Source organism: Astatotilapia calliptera, chromosome 7 (genome assembly GCF_964374335.1).
Source record: "Astatotilapia calliptera chromosome 7, fAstCal68.1, whole genome shotgun sequence".
NCBI lineage: Eukaryota > Metazoa > Chordata > Actinopteri > Cichliformes > Cichlidae > Astatotilapia > Astatotilapia calliptera.
This window is the reverse complement of record NC_137428.1, coordinates 6,993,899-7,018,937: the sequence shown is the minus strand read 5'-3', so window position 1 is coordinate 7,018,937 and position 25,039 is coordinate 6,993,899. Positions and strand designations below refer to the sequence as shown.

The 25,039-nt window shown below is 37.3% G+C and overlaps 1 protein-coding gene and 1 pseudogene across 9 annotated transcripts; both read right to left on the bottom strand.

Annotated features, from left to right (window-relative positions):
- Window positions 1–393: 393 nt before the first annotated feature.
- On the bottom strand, window positions 394–18,253 carry scarb1 (scavenger receptor class B, member 1). Of its 8 annotated transcripts, none has more exons than XM_080303404.1 (14): window positions 17,991–18,253; window positions 14,476–14,636; window positions 12,378–12,519; window positions 12,080–12,283; window positions 11,842–11,937; window positions 11,613–11,728; window positions 11,348–11,514; window positions 9,991–10,109; window positions 6,536–6,609; window positions 6,321–6,372; window positions 6,030–6,176; window positions 4,443–4,493; window positions 3,694–3,763; window positions 394–1,274 (listed from the first exon to the last, which is right to left on the bottom strand). In XM_080303404.1, the coding sequence occupies exons 1-14, from the start codon at window positions 18,108–18,110 to the stop codon at window positions 1,270–1,272; spliced, it is 1,524 nt and encodes a 507-aa protein (XP_080159530.1). In that variant the 5' UTR covers window positions 18,111–18,253; the 3' UTR covers window positions 394–1,269. The 8 variants fall into 8 exon arrangements, with proteins under 8 accessions (XP_080159530.1, XP_080159531.1, XP_080159529.1 ...); XM_080303405.1 differs by lacking the exon at window positions 17,991–18,253 and adding an exon at window positions 15,766–16,106 and having other exon boundaries at window positions 3,694–3,783; XM_080303403.1 differs by lacking the exon at window positions 17,991–18,253 and adding an exon at window positions 15,766–16,106.
- Window positions 18,254–22,990: 4,737 nt separating this feature from the next.
- Window positions 22,991–24,384, bottom strand: LOC113027244 (gamma-interferon-inducible lysosomal thiol reductase pseudogene; annotated as a pseudogene). Its single transcript, XR_013910287.1, has one exon. The product of XR_013910287.1 is annotated as a gamma-interferon-inducible lysosomal thiol reductase pseudogene (transcript).
- Window positions 24,385–25,039: the final 655 nt, after the last annotated feature.

Below are 25,039 nucleotides of genomic sequence, written 5' to 3'. Positions count from 1 at the left end.
GAGGATTGGGAGAATGTCATGTGGTCAGATGAAACCAAAGTAGAACTTTTTGGTATAAACTCAACTCGTCGTGTTTGGAGGAAGAAGAATACTGAGTTGCATCCCAAGAACACCATACCTACTGTGAAGAAAATCCTACCATATGAATTCATGGATTTTTTTTTCCACATTCTGTCTCTCACAGTTGAAGTGTACCTCTGGTGCAAATTACTGACCTCTGTCATCATTTTAAGTGGGGGAACTTGCACAATCGGTGGCTGACTAAATAATTTTTTGCCCCACTGTAGATAACCTATCCAAAAAATAAATTAAGAAAAAAAAAAAAAAAAAAAAAAAAGCTGGAATTCAAATATGAAAAACAAAAACACACCACATAATGACAACAGGGACACATTTATACTTAACCGCCATGTTTCTTTTAATTTATTAACTTTTTTTTAAGAAGGTGCTTTGCACCAAACTGCATTATCCTCATACATTTCAAGAAATACAGCTTTACAGAATACAGTGATACAGAAACAGGAGTGCATCAGCTCTGCTTGACTCACAGGTGGTCAGACGTTTGACAGCTTGAGCCTCGACAAGTAGTTCCAACATCTCTCTATAATCCTCAGTGCATGTAAAACTTAATGCAGATAAATGCTTTCATGGCAAAGGTAAGACCGTTATGTTGGATGGTTCTATTTTGTTTTGTTTTTTTAACTCACCAAAACATTTCTTTCAAGTTACCATATAAATAATCACCACAGTAATTACTGCTGAAGCATAAAATTATGAAATTATAAATTGTTCCATTTCAAATGTGATGATGATCATAACAGGCTCAATGGGTTTAGACTGGCAACTGGAAAGAATAGCCTATTTGTTGTTGTTTTTTGGAAGATTTGAACTAAAGGGAAAAAAAAAAAAAAAAAAAAAAGGTGGTTTCCAAATCTTCTCTTGTTCTGTCTTGAGAGACAAAACAGTTTCAACTCATGCAGCCAGAACATAAACCCATACTGAGTTATAGAGTTCCATAAATCTTATTCTATATGAAAAGATTACATTATTGCTTTACTTCTTAATATGTATATAAATACACACAATTGCAAAACCACTTGTGACAGTGTTTCAGTTAAATTATACTTGGAGGATGCTGGTAAGTCCACAACAACAGCTGGATGGGCTTATTTGCGCATCATTCAGTTCATGTCATCTTGTAGCAGAGAGTCCCTCTCTTCAGCTGAACTACATTTGATTCCATCCGATAGGTTGCTGTGGTCAGGTTGATTACTCTGTGTTAGGAACAAAAAAAAAAAAAAAAGGTTATTAGTTGAATAATAAAATCACCCTGTGGTCTAGTCATGGCCAACCTGAAAAGGTTAGAAGTTTGATTTATCAACAATTTCGTCAATTGGTTGGATGAAGAAAAAAAAAAACTCCATATAAAAGACTTTATAATATCCAGTGGCATTTGAGCAGACACTGTATACATTCAGCCCCAATAACTGGGCAATAAATGACTGCTTAGACTCTTCTGGATAGTCCAAGGCAGCAGTAATATGAAAAGAGTAACCACTGCAACTGCAAAGGGTTAAAACCCCGTCTGACAAACACACTGCCATCTATCCAGCTCTCCTCTCCCTTGCCACCTCCTCTAGCTTGGGACAAGCACACTGAGATATTCTGAGGAAACACAAGAAATATATTCTATAATATAATGCAAAATAATAATCCACATCACTGTAGCTGCGGCTACAGTGATGTGGATTATTATTTTGCAAATTGGATAAGGTCAAACATCAATATAATAGTACTAGTACTGGGAAATAAAACAGTGTTAATGAAACTAAGTGTGGTCACATTTTGCATTTTCCTAATCAAAAATTCCAGGAAAAGATTCAAATAAGTAATGTTGGGAAAAACATAATATAAATACTTGATTTTTATTCCTTTCACTTTCATTAAAGTCACTGTAACACTATAATAAAACACAAATGAAGACATAAAACACGCCAATAAATACCTTTATGCTCCATAACATTGTGCCATGTACCTGAACAAACACTGGTAGGAACTCCATATCCCTGCACACACTAGATTCACTAATTACAGATTACTTTGAATCTGCCACCTGGTAGCTTGCAGAGTTTCCAGGGTCAAGCTGCCTATCTGACCCTTTAATGAATTTACAAGCAGGTCATATGTCAATCAGTAGTATCCTTTGCTCTTATTGGTAGTTTCTCCAGCATAAATTTCACCTGTAGTCGCTTTAAGTCATTGAACATCATTCACTTTCTACGATCTCTGTTTACCACAAGTTGCTTCCAATAAGTTTTCTGCTTAAGAAAAATCTGTGCCCCCAGTTTGGGACAGACCGCTACAGCCACCCCTGTGGCTGCAGCTGTCTGTAGGAGGTAGAGCAGGTCAGCTGCTGGTTGGAAGGTTGGTTCGACCCCTGGCTCCCCCAGTTTGCATGCCAAATATCTTTGGGCAAGATACTAACCCCGACTTGCTCTCCAATGCATCCATGAATGACAGTTAGAAAGCACTGAAAGTATAGATAACAGTGCTTGTGTGAATGGGTGTGTATAGAGCACTTTGAATACTCCTGGAGAGTAGAAAAGTGCTACATAAGGCTACGTCCACACTAATGCATTTTCGTTTGAAAACGCATAGTTTTCTCTCAGTTTTGGTTTCCGTCCACACTGAGACGGCGTTTTCCTCAAGGAAAAACGCAGCGTTTTAGAAACTCTTGAAAACGCATACATTTCAAAATGGAGCTATCCCGTCACAGTGTGGACGCTCGAAAATGCAGACTTTCTAAAAGGATGACGCATTTTAGTCATGTGACCAATTAAACATAGCGGAGGGCATTATACAGCAGTTGTTTTGATTGCTCTCACTTTTGACAGCCCTAAAAAAGATTAATATCAGTTTGTACATGCTCCAGATAGCTTTTTTTTTTTTCCCCCAATCCTTTAAATCTCACTCACTTTTGCGCAGGACTGGGATGTAAGCGTTTTCGGCCGTTTCAATGTGGACGCACAACTCTGTGAAAACGACTGAAACGCTAGTGTGGACGAGGAGCATTTTCAGACGAAAATGCCGTTTTCAAATCTATCCGGGCTAGTGTGGACGTAGCCTAAGAATATGTCCATTTACCATCCCCAGCTTCCTGATGACCTTAACACCTTCTACTGCAAATTTCAAAGACAACCATTCACACCTCCCATCTGCTCATACCTGCACAAAAAGACTACCTGCAGCCCTCACACCTCTCTCCTCTGACCCATTACTTACTAAAGCTCTGTGAGGAGGATGTGTGTTCCCTCTTCCAAAAAAACAAGTACAAAGACACACACAGGTTTCTTTACATCTGTAGTTAGTAAGAGACAAAATGGTTACATTGATAGCAAACCTGGTTTAAAAACAAACAATCATTCCTTAAACTAGACCCAGGAAGTATTTTACTGATCAGAATGCAGTAAAAGCCCAAAAAGGTGGTTGTTCATCCATATTGTCATGGTTGAACTGGACGGCTAAATACTAAATACTCCAATATCAGTCGAAAACAATAGTTTGAGTTAACTTTTCAGTCTAGGTAGAAAATGTGCTTTTATTGCCAAGGTGTTCTAGGTTTTAAAAAACTCTGAACATAAATGAACAATACTCTTATAGGGTACATGTGTTCACCTGCATGTGTGCACCCACCTGAAGTACTGATACTTTTCTTCTTTGTTTCAAGGCCATGTGAGCCTTTTACTGGCTCTTTCTCGGCTGCCTAAAAGATGACCAAATTGCCTTTAAAAAAAAAAAAAATCAGCCAATCCGAAAATTTAAACAGAGAAGGTTGCTAACGGGATTTTGATAGTCATTTGGGTTTTTCATATTAGACTGCTAGAGATTGTGTAGAGAGATAGTGTAAGGATTCATGCAGGGAGTCATTTGAGGTGATAATTTGATTTCCATGCAATTAATCAAAGGGACATGCAGTTGGTTACGTTAGTCTTTTTAAAATGATACTTATGAAAATGGACACTGTCAGCTTGTTTACATGGAAGATTATCATTCTAATTTTATGCAGCATTGAATTATAAATAATAATTTAATAAAAACTATCAAATGCAAAGATTTCTTTCAAGATCCAAGTAAAAAAAAAAAAAGTAGGTTGTAAAATCAAAACCATAGTATTCGTATCAGAGAACCTCAAACCAATAATGTTTCAAGAAATTTGGATTGTTAACACCATTATATTCAGTGTGTACTTTCATGCTAATAACAAAAACCTGAAAGCAGGAAATCTCTCCAATTTCAGGATATAAACCACACATATTTTCCCCTCCACTCTAATCAGTCTTTAAAAACTCCAAAAAATGAATTCAGTTACTACAGTTTAAATCAAATAATCATTTGATCTGGCAAAACAATTTAGGTTTGAATGAGTGAAAGGTTTTACACACCCCAACATTCTTGATAAATGTGGAGCTCAGTGAAACATTTAAGTTAGACCGCTGCAAAATAAATAAAAAATTAATTAATTAACAACAACAACATAAAAAATTAAGTTTGATATTAACAGCTGCCACTACTCACTTAATAACTTCTCAGTAAGTACACTTTGGCTCAAACAAAAGTTTTGGGGCCAGTGTTGCTACTACCTTCTTGACTCTCATAAGCCTAGTGACAATTTTCATACCTTAACAAAATGGGAAAACAATTATCTAAACTGTTAAATGTAAAATAAGAAATAAATACTTACATACAATATATGAAGAAATTGGGGGGGGCTTGCCATTAATGATAATTTATACTGACAGTTGAATAGTAAGATAACACTGCCATGTCTACATTTAATTGGCAAGCAAAAAATAAATATTAGCTTAGTATAAATGGCTGCAGCTTTATATCTGGCAATACAATACCTACCTTTTCATGTGCGATCAAATCCAAAAACTACTTGTTTTTGCTTTTGTTATTAAAAAAAAACAAGACAATATAACATGATGACTCAACAAGACTTTTTTCCTTATGCTTTCATCACGATTGGACTACTGTAATTCACCGTTTACATGTCTAAACAAGAGTTCCCTGGAGCGTCTGCAGATTGTCCAAAATGCTGCAGCAAGGCTTCTGACAAAAACATCGAAATACTCTCATGTAACACCATTGCTTATACAGCTGCACTGGCTCCCCGTTGAATTCAGAGTCCATTTTAAGATTCTGGTTCTGACATTTAAGGCTCTTCAAGAACAAGCACCAGCATACATCATTGAACTTTTACAGCCCTATGGCCCCTAGTAGGTCCCTGAGGTCTTGTGATCAGGGCCTACTTGTTATGCAGTATACAAGACTGAAAACCAAGGGTGATAGAGCTTTTGCTACTGTGGCCGCCAGACTGTGGAATTCTCTTCCTCAGAACTTAAGATCTGCAGACTCAGTGATTACTTTTAAAAAACAGCTAAAAACACATCTTTTTAAAATTGCATTTTTTTTTTTAACTTTTGACTGTTTGCTTTATACCTTGTGAAGCACTTTGATCTTTTATCTAGAAATGTGCTATATATAAAAAAAAATAAAAAAAATTTACTTACTTACTGACAAGCACTACCGTTTACTGTGCCACACCTAATTAAGCCATAGCGGATATTTTGCATGGCATTAGTTTGAAGATCAACAGACCGTAATACTAATAATGTGATGGAGGTTACCACAGTAACATGACCCGATGTCGAGTCAGTCGGGGCGCGCGGGGGAGGGGGGGTTAGATACCAAGTTAATGATTCTGTCACATGAATGCAAGGAAAGGAGCAGAAGTGAGTGCAACTGATCGAGATACTTTATTAATTACTACCAATTTACCTTTTTCTCTGTTTATTTACTTATTGACTAATTTACAAATTTTAATCCTGAAACTCAATGAGAGCAGCTTCAGGGCATGCTTCCCTACTCCTTTTCTTTCATTGGTGTAGGGAAGAAAAAAAACCCAAAATGCAACGTGCAGTTAAACAAGATAACATGCTGGCCTGAATCCTGTGTGGCAGCTTTACCTTCACTTTGCGATACACTACAGCAGCGATGATGATGGTTGCCAGACCAAGCCCTATGAGGATGTACTGTAGGTATTCCAAAACAGTAGGTAGAACAACCAAGTTTGTACGGAACGTATTGACGATTGGGCCATCAATATATCCGTTCTGAAGAGGATAAATAAAACACTTACAACATTTTAATCCACACAGAACCATTCTGTAGAATTTTAATCTGTTTGTGCAAAAAAAAAAAAATTGCAGAAGAATAGATGTAAAGACACTACATCATCTATATCATTAATAACTCACCTCCTCAAACCAGATCATAGGCATCACCACATCAGAAATCTTTCCAGTTTCACTAGAAGGACAAGGACATTCAACTTTACACTCCAAGGTTACATAGCAAATGGTAAGAAAGGCAGGAAATATCCAAGACCCTTTCATATTTAAAGATCACAACATATAAAACAATACATGACAATGTCTCTGGCGTGATAGTAGTTAAGGGAATAGTTCTTTACGTAATTCCTGAGACTTTTTTCATGTAGAGGTTGAGCTGCAGGCGGATGGACACATTCAGAGGGACACCCGTTTGCTGCAAAAAGACAACAAAAATATACAGATCTCACACTGGGAATAAAAAAGGAGGGAATTATACCTCAAACACCATAAATGTGCTGGAACATGCAAATCTCCAGGTAGCAATTAAAGATATGGTCACATAATTTTAACAATAAACTCAAGGAGGAAATGTTCTGTTTGACTGGTTCATCTGAGGGAGGATGCACATAACTGCTGTTCACTTTTAGCTTCATATTATTTATTTTTTATCTCTACAAAATGGCCTCAAGTGATTTTAACTTTAAAAGCTTTGCCGAACTCAATGTGGGTGAGCCTACAAGCCATTTCCAGTACAGGACATTTTGCATAGTAACCTGAAGCTGAAAGCAACCATTTACTTTTTGAACCCACAGGAAATTACATGTAGCCTGGGCACAGACTTGCTTTACTCTACATGAAAAGACGTGCTTGAAAGGAGAAAACATGTCTGCTACACTTTAAAAAAAATCCATAGTTCTATACACACTGAAAAAAGTCTCCTCACTAAAAGAAGTGTAATACAATTAGCTCAACAGCACAGCTGACAGATTGCAGTGATTTGTAGCGAATCAGCTTTGAAAAGCAAAATAAATAAATATGGTCCAGCTTTTCTATTACATTTTGTGAGTTAGCCAAACTTTTAAAATATTTTAATCTACTGCTGTACACAATTCTCTCATCTTTTATTGACATTTTTTTCCAAGAGATTTTAGCTCAATGTGTCCATAAAACAAACTACAAAGTTCACTTCCAGACATGTGGCTCTGATAAAAAGTTAATATGGGCTGAAGGCAGGAGAAAGACGACAGCTGAGGATAGACAATAGGAATGCAGCTGTTGGCAGAGCCAAAACATAACAGAAGATCTAAAAGAAAAATGTGCATAATATACATGTATGACAGAAATGAGTGCCATACATTTTATTGTAATGCTCAAGTTATAATGTCAAGTCAAGTCATGTGTCTCATGTAACATTACTTTGGTAAAAATACCACACACGAGTTCCCTATCATTTCCTTGACATTTCATGTCAGCACAAACTAAATGTACCAAAAAGATTCAAATTTCTGGCACTGAGAGAAAGAGAAGAAAACTAAGAGATAAAACCAGTGTCCTCAGTGCCATGTTCAAGAGTCAGGATACTTGGCTCTATCGTATGATAGAGCCATAAAAATCCCAAGCCATCTGATGTTTCTTAATTATTAACTTAAGTGTGAATGTTGCCCTGCTGAAATCCACTGAACATCTTGTGAGCTTTTATCCGGACAGTAAAAACTCTTTCACTATCAATACTGACTTTTTATTGGCATCATAGAACGTTTTTAATAACCCTTTAACTGACAAACAACAGCAGTTATACAGGAATAGCCCAATTTCCAATTACCTTATCTTAATGACCGTTATAGAAAAAAAGACTGTATTAGGAATTCAAGAACAAACTGTACCAGTGGTGGTGTTTTAGCAAACTCAACATTTAACATTAGCAATAAAGGTTAAAGGCAATGCAATTTTTAAAAGTTGATTATAATAACTTAATGCGGAAATGACTTCAAATGTAAAAATGTGTACATCTTTTCATAATGAATGAAATACAAATCTGATTTGCAAAAATCTCTCATCAGTAATAAAAACGAAAAACATACTTTTTTAAAGTGAAAACATGCTTTAGAGTTAGTTTTATTAAATGCTCTTTTTTTTATTGTAAACTATTAAGTCATTTTCTTACAAAATTATAAAAACAATATTTTCTAATAAGGAAGAGTTCAATTATGTCTTTGATTAAAATGTAATCAGCATCAGCAAATGGTGACAAATGCAAATTATCTAATGAATCCATCAAATTGAGCAAAACCTCGCAAATCATGAGAATCACTCAGCAGTGAAAATGCAGACTTCCAAGCTCTTGCAGACTTCTTTGCCTGTCAATATACTGTTAATTGTTTTTTCATTAAGATATTTTAATAAATAACTTTTTGTATGTTTATCAAATCACTATCTTTGCTCTTAAATAACATGGGGCCTTAAGTAAAGAGTGACTCTTCACAGGTGCAGTATTGCCTTTCCCGATCTACTTTACCAGTAAACCGCAGTCTTAGCCCAGAAGATGGCCTATAAATGTCTTTGTTCTTATATAAATTCATCTTTAGATGAAGAAAGTACCGTTTCTTGTTTTCAAAACTTACACTCTTAGTCACAACAAAAAAAAAACTAAACACTATACTTAATGGAACCCCATGCCGACTGATGTCCCTTTATCATTAACTTGATATCAACGTGGGCTTGATGGAATTGACTGAACAATGTTGTAAGGTTTAATCTATGAAGCAAAAATCATTTCTGTATCAACTGAGATTTTTTTATTTTATTGAAGCAATAGATAACATGGAGAAATAATCAAATTTCCAATTACCTTATCACAACCACAGCTATCACTAAAAACGCTGCATGTGATTTTTACACAGGCAGAGTTGCATAAGGAATGACACATGGGAATATCTTTTTAGTCTTATCAGTCATTGGCTTTTTCTGTACTGTAGCACACAGGTTACTGCGTGACTGTACAGTAATAAAACTACATATCAATTTTCCTATTGCTTTACCATCCAGAAAAATAAACATTAACTTTAAACCTCATCCCCTTAGCTTACCGCTTTATCACTGCTATTTTGCATTAGTGATGACTGAATGATTGCAATGTGATAAGGAATCTAACTTTAAGTGTTTGAGGAAGACTGAGAAGGTGACAGACTTGGTCTTGTATTGTAGAAAAGAACAAAAACAGTTGGATGTAAGTGATAATGGTACGATACAACCTTTAACTAAATTCTTCCACAAATTTGCCATCAGGATGGCCTCTTATAGGTCAAAATGCACCCTACATGCTTCTCTCTGTGCCATAAAACTTGACAAATAACAGAAGGTCTATGATATGCAAGAGTCCAGCTACACTCATGATCACAGCAGGTTTCAAGGACAATGGGGCTGACTTCTAATATCCTTACAACAATATTGCAGACTAATGACATTCATTTTAAATATAAGCCAGTTACAAAATGTTACACACTTTTCATTGATCACAAATGCACTTTCACTTGAGAGTCTTGCAAGTGGGTCTGTTCCAAAATAAAATCAAATTTAAAAAGAGTTGCAGCTTAAGTTGGAGTCTTCACAGTAACATGAAAGCATAAATTAAGTATATACCATTTCTAATAAGCAATGGGAAGAGATGCGTTTAAAAAACAGAACAAAGAGAAACAAAAAAAAAAAGCCCACAAATAACTACTGCATCAATAGAAAACATTGCTAACCTATGAGCTTTGAATCAAAATTATGATGACCAACTGTACACACTGTGGTGTGTGTGCTGTATACTCACTGGGTGAATGTCTATGAAGAGGCCGTGCTTCTCCTCACTGGGATTAAGACCCTGCACGTAGTCCAGCAGCACAGGATCAGCATTAAAGAAGTGAGGATGAGAGATGAAGACTGGAGAGTCTAAAATGTTCAAAGAATGGCAACATTAATAAACTGGCCCATTGAGAAAAAAAAAAAAAAAAATCTATCAAGTACACTCACAACTCATGGCTTGTTGGCAATCCCTACCATGTCTCTAAGATCGCATTGGTTTAGTTAAGGATGTTTTCACACCTGTGGAAAGGTTAGGCATTTTCATGCAATGCCTAACCTTGCATGAAAATGCTTGAAATTGCTCCAATTGTTGAGAACCACCGGAAAAAGCCGGCTCACATGGTTGTAACACTGTTTTGAAGCACAGCAGAACGATTAGCTTTAGCCCCTTTTCCATTAGTACCTGTTCTTATCGATTATTTTCAACTACAATCGAGTAACACCGAATGTGCGTGGCCATCATAATAGCAACGCAGCTGAGTGTCCTGCGATATAATGAGTATGTGACATAAAGGCTACAACGAAGGTGGATGTGAAGGCAACTATATACACCTGCTGCTAGATCAGATTCCGGGACCACAGCGTTGTTTTTGGTAGCCATTTCCCTTGTTGCCTTGGGTTTCAAAACTGGCAGTTTTTATTTTCGTGGACAAAAAATAAATAAATTTTTGCGTTCTTTTTAAAATTCTATCTTTAAGAATTTTATTACCAAGAGCCTGTGAAAAAAAATAAAAAAATAACAAATTGTTCCAGAAATTTCTTTAGATGAATCTATGAAAAACTCCAAAAGGTCTAGCATTTTTATCAGTGCATAGTTTTGTGCCATCAAGGTGATTCACAAAGTGGTATTAGCTGAAAAGTTAATAAGCCTTGGCATACTAACTTGAGTGTAGTGAGTTCCTATAAAGGAAACTGGACAGGCAGAGGACAAAATAAGAAAAAATATCAGGGTTTAAAAAAAAAAAAAAAACAACAAAAAAAAAACAAAAAAAAAACAAAACAAAAAAACTCGACAGCAGACAATCATTATCTGAAAGTCATGCCCCCATGAAATAGGGGAGGAAAATCCAGCAAAGACCTTACATGGGACCTAAGAAATACATCTGGACCATGAGCTGTCTGAAAATCAGTGGCAACAGGTTTCATGGAATGATGAATCTAAATTTGGGATTTCAACACCCCAGACTTCAAAAACTATTGTACACATTTTATTTATTTTTTTCAAAATATAAAGAAATGGGTAGTGGTAGGTCTTTCTAATAACCTCTGGGAATGCTGTGATGGACTGAATATTTATTTCGCCTACACTGATCATCATTACTCACTGTGGCGGCAACTGCTAACATTGAGGAGTCCAGACTGTCTACAGGGGCAGAAGCCTTCATTGGGAGCATAATCCGTCCCATTGGCAAAAAGGGTCTTGGGTGCAACATATCGATATAGAGGGATTCCGTTCATCTCTCCAGGACGCTGATAAACCAGCTCCATAGACCTGGAAAAACAATGGGTAAATATATGAAGGAATAATGGGAGAGGCAGAACTGAGGGAAAAAAAAAAAAAAAAAAGTACAATTCTGCAAAGCATTTTACCTGCACGCATCAGGGCTGTAGAAAGGCAAAGTGCTCTGTTTCGTCATGAAAGGAGGCCACATCTGCCCAGCTGTTCCATTGATCATGTTAGACTGAGCAGTCCTCCAGTATGGCAGCTATCACCAAAGAGAAAGAGGCCAGTTACAGTGTGAAAAATAAAATGGTGTGAGGGGAAGGAAAACAAAAACAAAAAACAACAGCAACAAAACACAATCTGCTGGCATCATACCTCAGTCAGACCATTCCAAGAGTCGACTCTGTGGACTTTTCTAATGTCATCTTTTCCAGTAAAGACTGTGAACAGGCCAGTGTTGGAGTTGTTGAACTAAAGAAAGCATAAAAGGCAGACACCTTTCTTTACCTGCTCAAAGAAATTTCATGCAAGAGACAAATCTGTTCCTTAAACTGAACCTATTATGCTCATAGTAATCAGATAGAGAGGATAACGAAGCATTTCTAATACTTACTTCTGAAAAGAGGCCAAATTTTCCTGATGTGGGAATCATTCCTGGCAGGTATTGATTTAGAAAATCCACTAGTCCACTGTCATAACCCCACATAAGCTCCCCTACAGGCTTGGTCAGGAAGGGACCTTCTTTAAAAGTTTTAAAGGTTGCACTCATCATGAGGCGCAGTACATAGGGCAAGTTTTCCATCATCACTGATGCACCCTAAAATTACAGAAGCCACAGGCTGTGAAAAAGCAGAAAACTGAGGAAATTATTGAACCAATCAAGAAGTGAGGAGGTGGCAACAATGTCTTACCAACACCAACATGTTTGGAATTGTGACAACATCAGACTCGTTCCCAGCAGACATGGAGGGCTCGAAGTGGTACTGTCTGTATTCCCTGTAGGACACTGTACCGTTGGGATGGAATGTAATGTTTTCCTTCTGACACTGCTTTCTGGAAGAAAGGTAATATGTCCACTCAAAACCTGTGCTTCAAGTCCACCTCTGTACACACATCTTAAGGGTTTAATGCAGGGGTCCCCAATCTCAGTCCACGAGGGCCGGTGTCCCTGCAGGTTTTAGATGTCTCCTTGATCCATCACAGCTGATTTAAATGGATAAATTACCTTCTCAACATGTCTTGAAGTTCTCCAGAGGCCTGGTAATGAACTAATCATGTGATTCAGGTGTGTTGACCCAGGGTGAAATCTAAAACCTGCAGGGACACCGGCCCTCGTGGACTGAGATTGGGGACCCCTGGTTTAATGGATTCAGTTATCCTTACGAGAAAGTCAAAAATTGACAGACCTTAAAACATCAGACACAAAAGCTCTTCTGGTGTCTCAGGTTGTTGCAGCCAAATCATTTTAATTTATTTCTGGAATGTCCTGATAGTTGTTTTCAATAGAAAAGTCTGAAGTGGTCTACCATTTGCAACCTCTCTCCTTTAAATAAGAATCACATCCTTCCAGAATGCTTCCTCTCCCCCCCCCCTCCCTTTCAAATCCCAAAAGGTGAACACATGCTCTTGTGGACATGACCAAAACTTATGACAGTGAGCATGTTTCAGTCCAATTACAATATGTAAAAAAAACAAGTTTAGCCATATATTTAAAAAAAAATTAATTCTTAAACACCTTTTGGACGGATATAAATTGTAGCTCACGCTTATAACACTTGTTTAAAATTGTTTACACTTCTACTTCTAAAATTAGTTTTCACTTCTACGTTCTAGGTTTAGAAGAAAAAAAAAATTAAGTTTTGTTTAATTTGGGTTAGGCTTAAGTTTAATGTTATCTGTTATACTGATAAATGGCATTCAACGAGATCTGTAGGTGGCAATAGTTGCAATTAATATCGAACCACCGATTCGTCAACCAGTTTCTTAAAGGGCAAAAAGGAGCAAAAATTGATTATTTAAGATGAAGTTGTAAAAGAGATCCTGTTGCAATCTAAAACAAAATTTTTTATTTTATTTTATTTTTAAATTGTAGCAAAGGATGTAAACTCCTAGAACAGTAATAAGTCTGTAGAAAGCAGTTAAGCAGTCACTATTAATGACATTAATAATACATTTCTTTTGCTGGTGTCTTTAAAAACACTCAAGGTCTACTTAATGCACAAAATTAACAATATCATGAATTAGTAAAATAGCTAGAAAGATTTAAAATCCAGAAACAATGCACAAAACATGAACAGCTGGAGCACTGACTGAGTCTAGTTTCATAATAACCTGTACAACAACCTTCGACCCACCGTCATCTAGCCACCGTACACTATGCTATCATGATCATAGTCAAGGGCGATCGTGGCTCAAGAGTTGGAAGTTCGCCTTGTAATTGGAAGGTTGCCGGTTCGAGCCCCGGCTTGGACAGCCTCGGTCGTTGTGTCCTTGGGCAAGACACTTCACCCATTGCCTACTGGTGGTGGTCAGAGGGCCCGGTGGTGCCAGTGTTCGGCAGCCTCGCCTCTGTCAGTGCGCCCCAGGGTGGCTGTGGCTACAATGTAGCTTGCCATCACCAGTGTGTGAATGTGTGTGTGAATGGGTGGATGACTGGATGTGTAAAGCGCTTTGGGGTCCTTACGGACTAGAAAAGCGCTATACAAATACAGACCATTTACTTAGCTCCAGTTTACCAATGAAGTTCCTTCCAGTAAAATGGATCTTTAATTCTTTTACATTTTTTATAAACAGGAGCTTTCTGGGACATACAGAGTATTATACCATTAATAAAATTTCTAATTTATTAATAAAATTATTAATTTTATGAATCTAACTTTATTACAAAAAAATAAGTCCATTTGGAGTTTTACTGGAGCAAACTTTATTGAAGTTTAAGTATCCAACAATTTAAAGTTTTTAACTGATAGTTAAGGTTGAGCACAAGTCCTCAGGAGTTAAATTGTGTACCTGTAAACATAAGGTCCTCTCTGTTCCACCATCGGCTTTTCTCCTTTCAGTATCTCAGCAGGATTGAGGACATTGAAGAAGTAGACTGACATAAAGAACGGCACAGGGATGTCTTTCCACATGGTGTATGTGAGATCATTCTTTGGATCAATTACTGTGTGCTGATGTGAAAGAGAGGAAAAAAACAAAAGCAAAAGAATGAGCATTTTCGTCATTAAGGTTTTTATACATTTTCACAAACTAATAGAGAAAAAAAAAAAACTAAATTCAAGGGGACACCTTCAAATTGCTTTTTTCTTATTTTATTTTATTTACCTAAAAGGTCCCAAATCCTGAGATTGTGGTTCATCATCTTAAAAGTTACACAACATTATATTTCATTCTAATTTTAATCTATTATTTACATTTAGGTTTTTGTTATAGTCACAAATGTTCCTACAAATATGATATGAATCTATTCCTTTTAAGAATACTTCTTTGTGGTGCTCCTTATGCAATTACTAAATTGAGCACATTGAGTGATTAGTTAGAAAGTAAAAACACTATGTAACTATGCTTTCTGGATTTTTCTATGTGAAAAATGAAAATAAAATTATTAAATACATCCAGTCTTTGATAGTGCAGTACAGTTCAAACACCTGGTATGTAGAAATGCTATATTTCTCACCATGTTTATGTTTTGTAGCCTCATATTTAGCTCAAACAGGGTAGGATGACAGCGTGTCTGCATGTGCCCTAACTACAAAGTTCAACTCAAAAGGGAACCAACTACAACTTAAAGAGTTCGCTGCTAACGGGAAAAAGCAGCACTGTGAACTGACAACAGAAATAAAGCAAACTAAGGAAGTAGGCAATACTTTTGCACGTATTTTTTCCTGTTCTGCATATTATTTAAATAATAATATTACTTGTATCGTTTTACTGGGATATATTGAGTGAAAGGAAAGTTGAAAAACCTCCGCCTGTTGTGATTTTTAATATGGAAATAAATGACATTACCAATAATAGTTTAGTTAGTTAATCAAATCATTTTACTAACATTGGACATGCTTGACTCTTTAAAAGCCTCAGAAAGTTTTTCCGGAGCTATTAGCATTGTTACTTAATCTGACTACATGCATTTACTGATTAGCTTATCTGCACGCGCCTGTTATCATTTACTGGTTAACTCTGGAGGCTCTTTGAAGTACTTAAGTCCTCGGGTACGATTAAAGGTGAATCTTGCTTGACTCAGCACATACAAGCACATGTGTAAAACATGCTAACTATCCGTGTCAGGACGTTTCTTACCTTTACTATTTGGTCGTCGATGACTAATGGCACCACAAAACACATAATTGTGCCGAAAAGCACCATCAGCACACCTGCCACTATGAATCCAATAGCAACTTTAGGTCGTTTAATTGCCATATTGACAGGCTGTCAGTGAGTCTTCGTAGCTTTGTTTTGTCCGTGTCCGCACTTTTTGTCGGTAAAGATAAACGGAGTCAGCTTAATGACTCCACCAGAGTCTCGGCATGAAACAAAACTTATAATTAAACGTACATTCCTCTGAGATCTCTGCGGATCGCTCATCTCTCTAATCGATGATGTTCTGACCTGCTTTTATTGTCGCTGTATTTGCGCTGTTTGACACGCCTACCGAGGATTCTGGGAAATGGAGTTCCCGCTCTCTATATCGGGCCATAAGTAAAAGCTTAAGTAATTGCCCGATCTTTCAAGATATCTCCCAAGTGGCAAGAGCTTTTGGTATGCTGTAGGCATAGTGTATTCTTAAATTTACTTTAGTATTAAAGGAGGAAAATAGGAAAGGGCTCAGAAATGAGCAGAGCTCCTGTAACAGGCTGCCACACAAGAGGGGCGCCGGAAGTAACCATATTATTGTACCATTCAAGTCCAATTTCAAAGACAGTCTGTGGTTACATACTTTTATTCTGATTTATTTGATATTCTTCAAGGAAAAATATTTTTGCCACCTTTCATCTATAATTCTACTTTAATTTTAAAAGTTTAATATTCAGATCAAGTATTGCATTTGGGGATTTTTTTTATTAACCAAACTCAGGACCTTCCTGCTGTGAGGCAACAGGGTGCTATGGCTTATGGCTTATCCTGAATATTAAGCAGCGTCGGGCCTGGACAGCACATGGATGGGATACCGCACGGGAATACCAGATGCTGTTTTTATGTGTTAGGCTGGCAACCTGTGCAGAGTGTACCCTGCTTCTCGCCCTATGGAAGCTGGGACAGGCCCGACCCTGACCTGAGTTGGATAAGCGGAAGAGAATGGATGAATGGATGGTCTATAAAAGCTCACATGAGGTTCAATCTCCTGCCAAAAAGATTTCTGCCTCATTTAGATAAAGCAGTGCATGGGTCCAGATATAAGAACGTGTTTGAAGCAGTTTTTAAGAACACTTAAGAGCCTCCTTTGTTTCGTTTTCAGAGGTTTTACTGGAAATATCATTGCATCTAGATAAGATAAGATAAGATAAGATAAGATAAGATAAGATAAGATAAGATAAGATAAGATAAGATAGGATAAGATAAGATAAGATAAGATAAGATAAGATAAGATAAGATAGGATAAGATAAGATAAGATAAGATAAGATAAGATAAGATAAGATAAGATAAGATAAGATAAGATAAGATAAGATAGGATAAGATAAGATAAGATAAGATAAGATAAGATAAGATAAGATAAGATAAGACTTTATTGATCCCACGGCGGGGAAATTTGTGCGCTACCTCAGCTCAGGTACAAATAGCAGGAGAAAAATACAAAAATACAAATAAAATACAAACAAATACAAAATAAGGAGGATGATACACTATATACAACGGTAGCATACACAGTATGTGATTATGGATAGAGGGTTCTGGAAATATGCAAGAAATTTAACTCTTCTACTGCTATGTAAGTAATAGATATCTATAAGTATCTATAAGTATAGACATGTATACGCACACAGACACACACACATGTACACACTAAATATACATATGTATACATATACATACACATATACCTGCACATATGTGTATCTAAAATAGATAACTGTAGTCTGGACATGTGAACATTCAGCTAACAGATCAGAAGTCAGTGCCATGATGTCTGCAACCTTCATGCTTGGAATCATTGGTTCATCATTGGTGAAACATTGGTATTTTATTTTTTTGTTAAATAAAATGTTAATAGGAGTAAACAGACTACATATGCAAATACCTGACACAATAAATATGTAGTCAAAGACAAGTGCTCTTTGTAGATAATAGATAAGCTATTTAAACACTCCATATACAATAAGATGGTTGCTATACCTGCAAATGTCAACCTGAATGAGTCTAACTAACTTTTGTGATGAAGCTTTGCCTTTATGCAAAATAAAGAAAAACAAGAATTTATATTCGCTTAAGCAAAAGAAAAAAGACAAAGAAATTAAAATGGAACAGGAAATAAACAGAGCACCCTGATTATAAAACTCTGAAGTATTCACATAACGATAATACTTACCTTCACAACTTGGTTGCTTATTACTGTTGGTCCCACAATTACAGAAATTGCCCCAAAAATCAAAGTCAGACCGCCTGCCACTATAAATCCAACAGCTACTTTGGATTTATTGATGGCCATGGTTGCTTCTTAGCAATGATCAGTGGTGTCTGATAATAAAAGAAGACACTGTTTTGCTCCTCTTGCCTCTGAGTCTGCAAGCCAACAGGCTGAATGAGTGTGTCGTGTTTTAAAGCCGAGCCACTGGTAGTGATGTATTCAAAGGAAATAGCAGTTGAGTGAACAGCTTGAGTTTATTCTCCGCAGACCCCACCCCTCCTTGTATATGCACATCTTCACTACTTTAAGAGAACTACAAAAAATATATGGAAAAAAATGCAAAAAATACCGTGCATCCCAAAAGTATTGACAGCACTTCACATTCCACATTTTTCCATGTTGCAGCCTTGTTCCAAAATAGTTTAAATCCATTTCACCTCACAATTCTGCAAAAAATACTCTACCCTAGTGACAAATGAAAAAAGTTGAAGTTTGTAATTCTTGCAATTTTATTAAAAAGAAAAGAATATATAACATGTTAAATGGACTGGTTCCCATATACTACTTTACTATGACATCTGAGCACTCAAAGTGCAACTTGCCTCATACATACTTACACATACAATACTCTTTTTTCTGTGTGTTTTCTACATAAGTTCTTTCTATCTAACATTCACACACACATTCATACGCTGATGAACACATAGGAGAGCAATTTGGGGTTAGTATGTTGCCCAAGGATATTAGACTGGAGCAACCAGGGATTGACCAGCTACAGCCACCCCTAACATGTACATAAGTATTCAAAGCCTAGGCTCATTGCTAGCACCTTTGGCAGCAATTACAGCAACAAGTATTTTTTGAGTATGATGCTTCAAGTTTGGCACACCTATTTTTGGGCAGTTTCTCACATTCTTTTTTGTAGCACTTGTCAAGCAAGCTCCATCAAGTTGGATGGAGGGCACTGGTTTTCAGATTTCTCCTGATATGTTAAATCAGGTTCAAGTCTAGCATCTGGCTTGGCCACTCAAGGACATTCACAGAGTGGTCCCAAAGCCACTCCTTTGTTATCTTGGCTATGTGGGATCATTGTCCTGTTGGAATATAACCCTTTGCCTTAGTCCAAGCGCTCTGGAGCAAGTTGTATCAAGCATAATGCTATGCATTGCTGCATTCATCTTTCCCCTCATCGTTCCTGCTGCTGAAAAACATTCCCAAGGCATAATGCTGCTGTGCTTGGTTTCCTTCAGGCATGACGTTTGGTATTCAGGTCAAAGAGTTCAATGTTTGGTTCATCAGACCAGAGAATTTTGTTTCTTATGTCTAAGAGCCTTTCAGGTTCCTTTAGGCAAACTCCAGGCAGGCTGTCGTGTACCTTGTATTTCAGTTCAATTAAATTTTACTTACATAGCACCAAATCACAATAACACTCACCTCAAAGTGCTTTTACTGAGGAGCTACATCATCCATTGATGGATAACGTAAAACGATGTGCTCATTGGGACCCTCAATGCTGCAGAATTTTTTCTGTACCCTTCCCCAGATCTGTGCCTTGATACAAACCTGTCCTGGACATCTACAGGCAATTCTTTGGGCTTCATGGCTTGGTTAGTCCTTTGACATGCACTGTCATCTGATGGACCAGTTTATGCCTTTCCAAATGATGTCAAGTCAACTGAAATTACCAGAGATGGACTCCAATCAAGTTGTAGAAACATCGGACAGATGATTCAACACGTTCTCACTCCCAAAGCGTAACATTTTACGCTAGGTGATTAGTGGAATCAGGATGCACCTGAGCTTAATTCTTAGTATCATGGAAAAGGCTGTGAATACTTATGTACTTTTTAGAATACTTTTTTGGTTTGTTTATTAAATAAACATATTTATTAAATGAGTTTTTAAGCAAACATTTTCACGTTGTCCCTATGGCGTACTGTGTCTAATATTTTAAGGTTACAATTAATTTAATCCATTTTGGAATAACGCTGTAATATGACAAAATGTGGAACAAATGAAGCGCTGTGAATACTTTCCGGATGCACTGTATGTAAAAGATACATGGTCATCGGTTTTTGGTTCCTGAAGTCCATTTGTCAAGCTCAAGTTGACTTTTATTGCTCTTGCCATGCTGGTGCTTTGAGAATGGACATGAAGAGCAGTCAGACTGTGAAACTGATACTGCTTATGTTATCACAGGCTTGTCAGTCTCATTATTAGGTATAATCTGTTTTATCTTCCTTTCTGACTCTGATGGGGGACACTAATTTACGTGTCAACCAGCTAGCAAATGTAAGTGTTAACGTTTAACTTTATTATGGAAGTGTTGTAGTTTTATTACAATAAAATAGCCAGAATGATAATTTTATATTGGAAGTAAAAGAATTTTATAGCAGCAAACTACAACAAAGGTGTAACTCTTCAAGGTGTAACTCTTAGTGTGCTTCTGGAAAAATTAAGAATTTGGACGAGGAAATGACTAAAGACCTCACACTTAACAAATTGATAGTTCAGGGTTGTTTCACCAGATATCTTGTGGAAAACATCGGAAACTTCCATCATTCCATTTTCTTTATCCAACTCAGGGTCGCAGGGTGGCTGGAACCTATCCCAGCCACCATAGGGCGATAGGCAGGATACACCCTGGACAGGTTGTCAGTCTGTCACAGGGCTATCAGGAACTTATAAATAAATAAATAAATAAAACAATTGGTATGGGAAAGGGAAATGGAAGTAATTAAAGATTGAGGAAGACATTTGAACAGGATGCAAAACCCATTGAAGAGGTATTACAAAAGATGGTGCTCAAATACTGAAATGAAACGTCACAGATACACATGAAAAACAGGATAGAAGTTATTGTCTTATTGTTATTGTTTAAGGGCTTTTTATATTAAGAAGTCACTTAAACAATTAATTCTTATATTATTGAGGATGTGTCTTTTAAGGTCACTTCTGAATAGGCAGTACTTGTATGTGGAAATGTTCTTTAAGAGGAGGAAACAGGATTGGGCAGTGTTTCTGAGATTACAGCTATTGTTCAAAACCAACTATCCGGTTATTTTTCTGCTGACATACAGTTTAAAAGATACAAGGCCACTTCTGAGAGTACATTTCCAGTTTGGAAGACCTAGTTAAAATAAAAAGGATAAGAAAAAGCTCTTTTAGTTTTTGCTTGCCATTATAATTAAAGTTGCCTCACTTTAGAATCAGATATTCTTTTTCCAAAATATATTTCATTTCAACAAAATAATTTCGACAACTTCTTGATACAGACAGAAAGACAGGTTACATGCAGGCATCAACACAAGGCTCTTTGAACAAGACCAGTAATGTCATGTGGCTGCAACAATTATAACAATATTATAATATACTACTACTACTACTACTACTACTACTACTACTACTACTACTACTACTAATAATAATAATAATAATAATAATAATAATAATATACACCTCAAGTGTAAATAAATTTGTTTACATTCATGAAACATTGTCAGTTAATGAAGCACCTGTACTTGAATTTATGTATTTCTTTTAATTGAGTCTCTTTAACATTGTATTTGTTGTCTGATGTGAAAGTGCTGTGTTATTTGTTGATGAACAGGCGCAACTCTCACTTCATTTTCTTAAAGACAAACAACTAGATTTAGTTGGAAACAATATATGTATGACTGCCGACACTCTGAGGCAGTCGTACAACTGTTGACTGCCTAAAAGGCCCTGAAGGATTAAAGTGTGTCTCCCTGACCCCATATTTGACATTTGACCGCACTAAAAAATAACTGAATCTCACCTTTATTTTATCTAAAACACAATAATATTTTTACCACTGCACCATCATTTACAACACGGAATATGAATGGCTTGAGATGTACTATGAAAAACTGTGCCGTTTTAAAAATGTATTTCACTTTTTTTCACATTAATTGTACTGTAAATACATGTGTGTTCCACACAGCTCACACTAACTTTAAAAAGGCAGATCGCACTGCAATGTCAGGATATGAAACATTTTAGTTGTGACATTCAATGCTGGTCATCCATTTTTTTATGGATTTGGTAAATTTGGATGATAAAGACGTTCTCTCTTCCTGAGGAGACACATGATGTCTTCATACATAATGAAGGGAAAAAAGGCCAGATAGCCACAGACCACGACAGCTCCTCATCTGACTACGCTGTGAAATCTGTTGTCCTCATTTAACATTTCACAGGCAGGAATTGTATTCTTGCCTCATTCCTCACTAAACTTACTAAACTAAGCGTTTCCTCACATGCCTTCCATCCCAAATGCTGATGGTGTCTTTTAATAGAAGGAAGTTTCGAAAAAGATGCTTTGAGCTTCCCTAAAACATCATGTGTTTGCAATGTGATTTGTGTGTATTGCTGACGTAACCATTATGGCTAATATCTGTCATTATAATGTTTTATTTTTCCTCATATTGCTCAGTTTTTGATACCCACAGTTTTTGATATTTCACAGATATTTCATCCCATTCATCTCTGTTGCAGTGGCATCTATTTGGACATAGAGTCATTTCTCTTTCTCTTTTTGTTTTTTCTTCTTCTTTTTGGCACACAAATAATGTGTTTCCAGTTAGTCATTATTTTCTCTTATTGTAACACAAAAATGAACAAATTAAAAGCTCATATTTTTATCCTGTGTGATACTTTAAGTAGATATACAGCAACAGTTTTCTGACAGCAGGTGTAATTTGCTCAGCACTGAACAGTCTGAGGAGTTACAGCAGGTTAAACTCAGCACCGGGGATCTTTGCAGGAACACGTCAGTGCCATACAGCGCCATCTGTGTCGGTGAGCGGGAGCGTTCCCGCTTCTACACAGAGACCGTGTTGCACTGACACCGCCTCCACCCACGTCCATGCAGTCTTGTTCTTTCAGCCTCTGTGTCGTGCAAACTTCTATAGAGATATTTATTCTTCAGATGTGTCTGTCGATACAAAGTACTGTAACATAGGATGTCTGATTTTATGTTCTGGAGCCTAAAAATCAAGTATACTTCACAAGTATGTATCCACCTGCCACTCCAATGTTTTTGTCAGAGAAATTAAATATATTTTTGTTTCGCATTTTAAGCCAAAAGAGTCTTGGAAGTTCAGGGTGTTTTAAGTGGAAAATGCCAATTAATTATATGGAAATTTTTATCCTGTGTTTGGCTGCATTTGTTATTATAAAATATATTTGAATTAAGAGACAACTTAGTTATCTGCTCTGTTAAACAAGAAAGTTATAATACTCTATATGCTTACATTTTCATAGTATTAACGACAACACTGAAACAAACTAATCATTAGTATGGCTAATTTAACGTGTCACATTTGGCTGTTTGCCTGTAGGACTGACATATAACTTTATTTTTCATGTTCAGCAGAAGCTTCTGTCAAGCCGGACGGGAGCTCCAGTGCAGGCTGGAGGTTTCACCCCCTTGTAGAGATGACAAACCAGTTGGAAAAGGGACAACATTGCTTTGTCTTCATTCTCTTCTGTGTATTCCCCATTGAAGGTCCAGGGCACATGTGTGTGTGCAGGGTTCAGGGCTCTGGTCATAAGAGCGTTGGCACGCATCAGCTGGTATCCCAGATCTCCTTTGACACACGAGTCAACTCTGGACCAGGGCACAGAGGGAGCATAGAGCCGGAGACAAGACTGCGCAGCACTCAGAACATCTGCAGATGACTCCATGCAGTAGATGATGTGAAATGCAAGAGAGTGTTCGGTTAAATTGAGGATGCAGGCCTCGATCATGTTTCCTCTGCATTCAGACTCTCCGTGCTGACAGGTGAAGGGAGAGTTTGCTGAGCGAAGCTCCTTAGCATTCCCATAGGGCACCAGTGTGACAGCCATGATGTCCTGCAGCATTGTCCAGGTGGGGAAAAGCTGCTGAGTGATAAATTCTCTGCAGTCTGGACACAGACTCTCATAGTACAGTGTGACAGATACTCCAGGGACAGCCTGGTTTGACCTGGTAGCATTAACCTCCATACACTGTTTCTCCACCCTGCATTCTATCGCTATTTCCAGGGACCTACACCACTGGGAGGGAGGGTAGCGACAGGCCGGTTTGGGATGACACATCCCGAAACCGCTCCGTTCAGTACAGACGAGCAAAAGCACAGCCAGGATTCCCGAGCGCTTCATGTTGGCATCTGCAAAGGAATCCACGTTTCTCTTTCTCACTTCTATCTCTAAATGGTATCTGCTTTCACTGTTAGGTCACCTGAATTTCACCATCCACCTAATTCCCCGAGGTTGCTCCTTCATCTCTCTAACCCCAACCTTGATGACATGCTGAAGAGGCAATTTAACCATTTGATCCAGCTGTGTTGGAGTAATGCTGCATCTAAAAGCTGCAGGAAATTAGCTCTTGAGGACTGGAGTTGAGAACCCTTGGTCTATGGTTTCCCCAGCAGATAAACTACCACACCATTACCCAGTACCTTTTTTAAGCCATATGCCCATAATCATTTGTTAGCATGTATTCAGTATTGTAGAGCGTTTATAGATTTTCAAATCTCTGCTTTTCCTTTGAAACTAAAAGTTCTGTTTTCGTATAGGTAACGCAAGTGGAAGCCCACATGCCCCAGCTTTACACTGGCGCTTTAACGCATCCTCTATTTGTGGATCTGGATGATTTGGATGCTTTGACAGAGAGAGAAATTCACAAATATTTTTAGACATTTGCATGCACAGGAAGCTTTTTTGAAAGTGGCAAAGATCATGGTAGAACAACAATCTCAAAACACACAGCCAAAGAAAGTCTCAATTGGTTTCAGAGAAAGGAATTAAAAGTACTAGAACTGCTAAAAGCACTATGCAAAACCAACCACTTCTGTTGCTGAGTTGGCCCCTTTTGTGCTCTCTACAGCTCAGAGTTTATAGAAGGGGCCAACTGAACCTTCAGGATTTGAATACTGGTTGTCTGGAAGAATGGACCAAAATTACACCTGAGCAATGCACGCCATCAGTTTCTCCACACAGCAAGG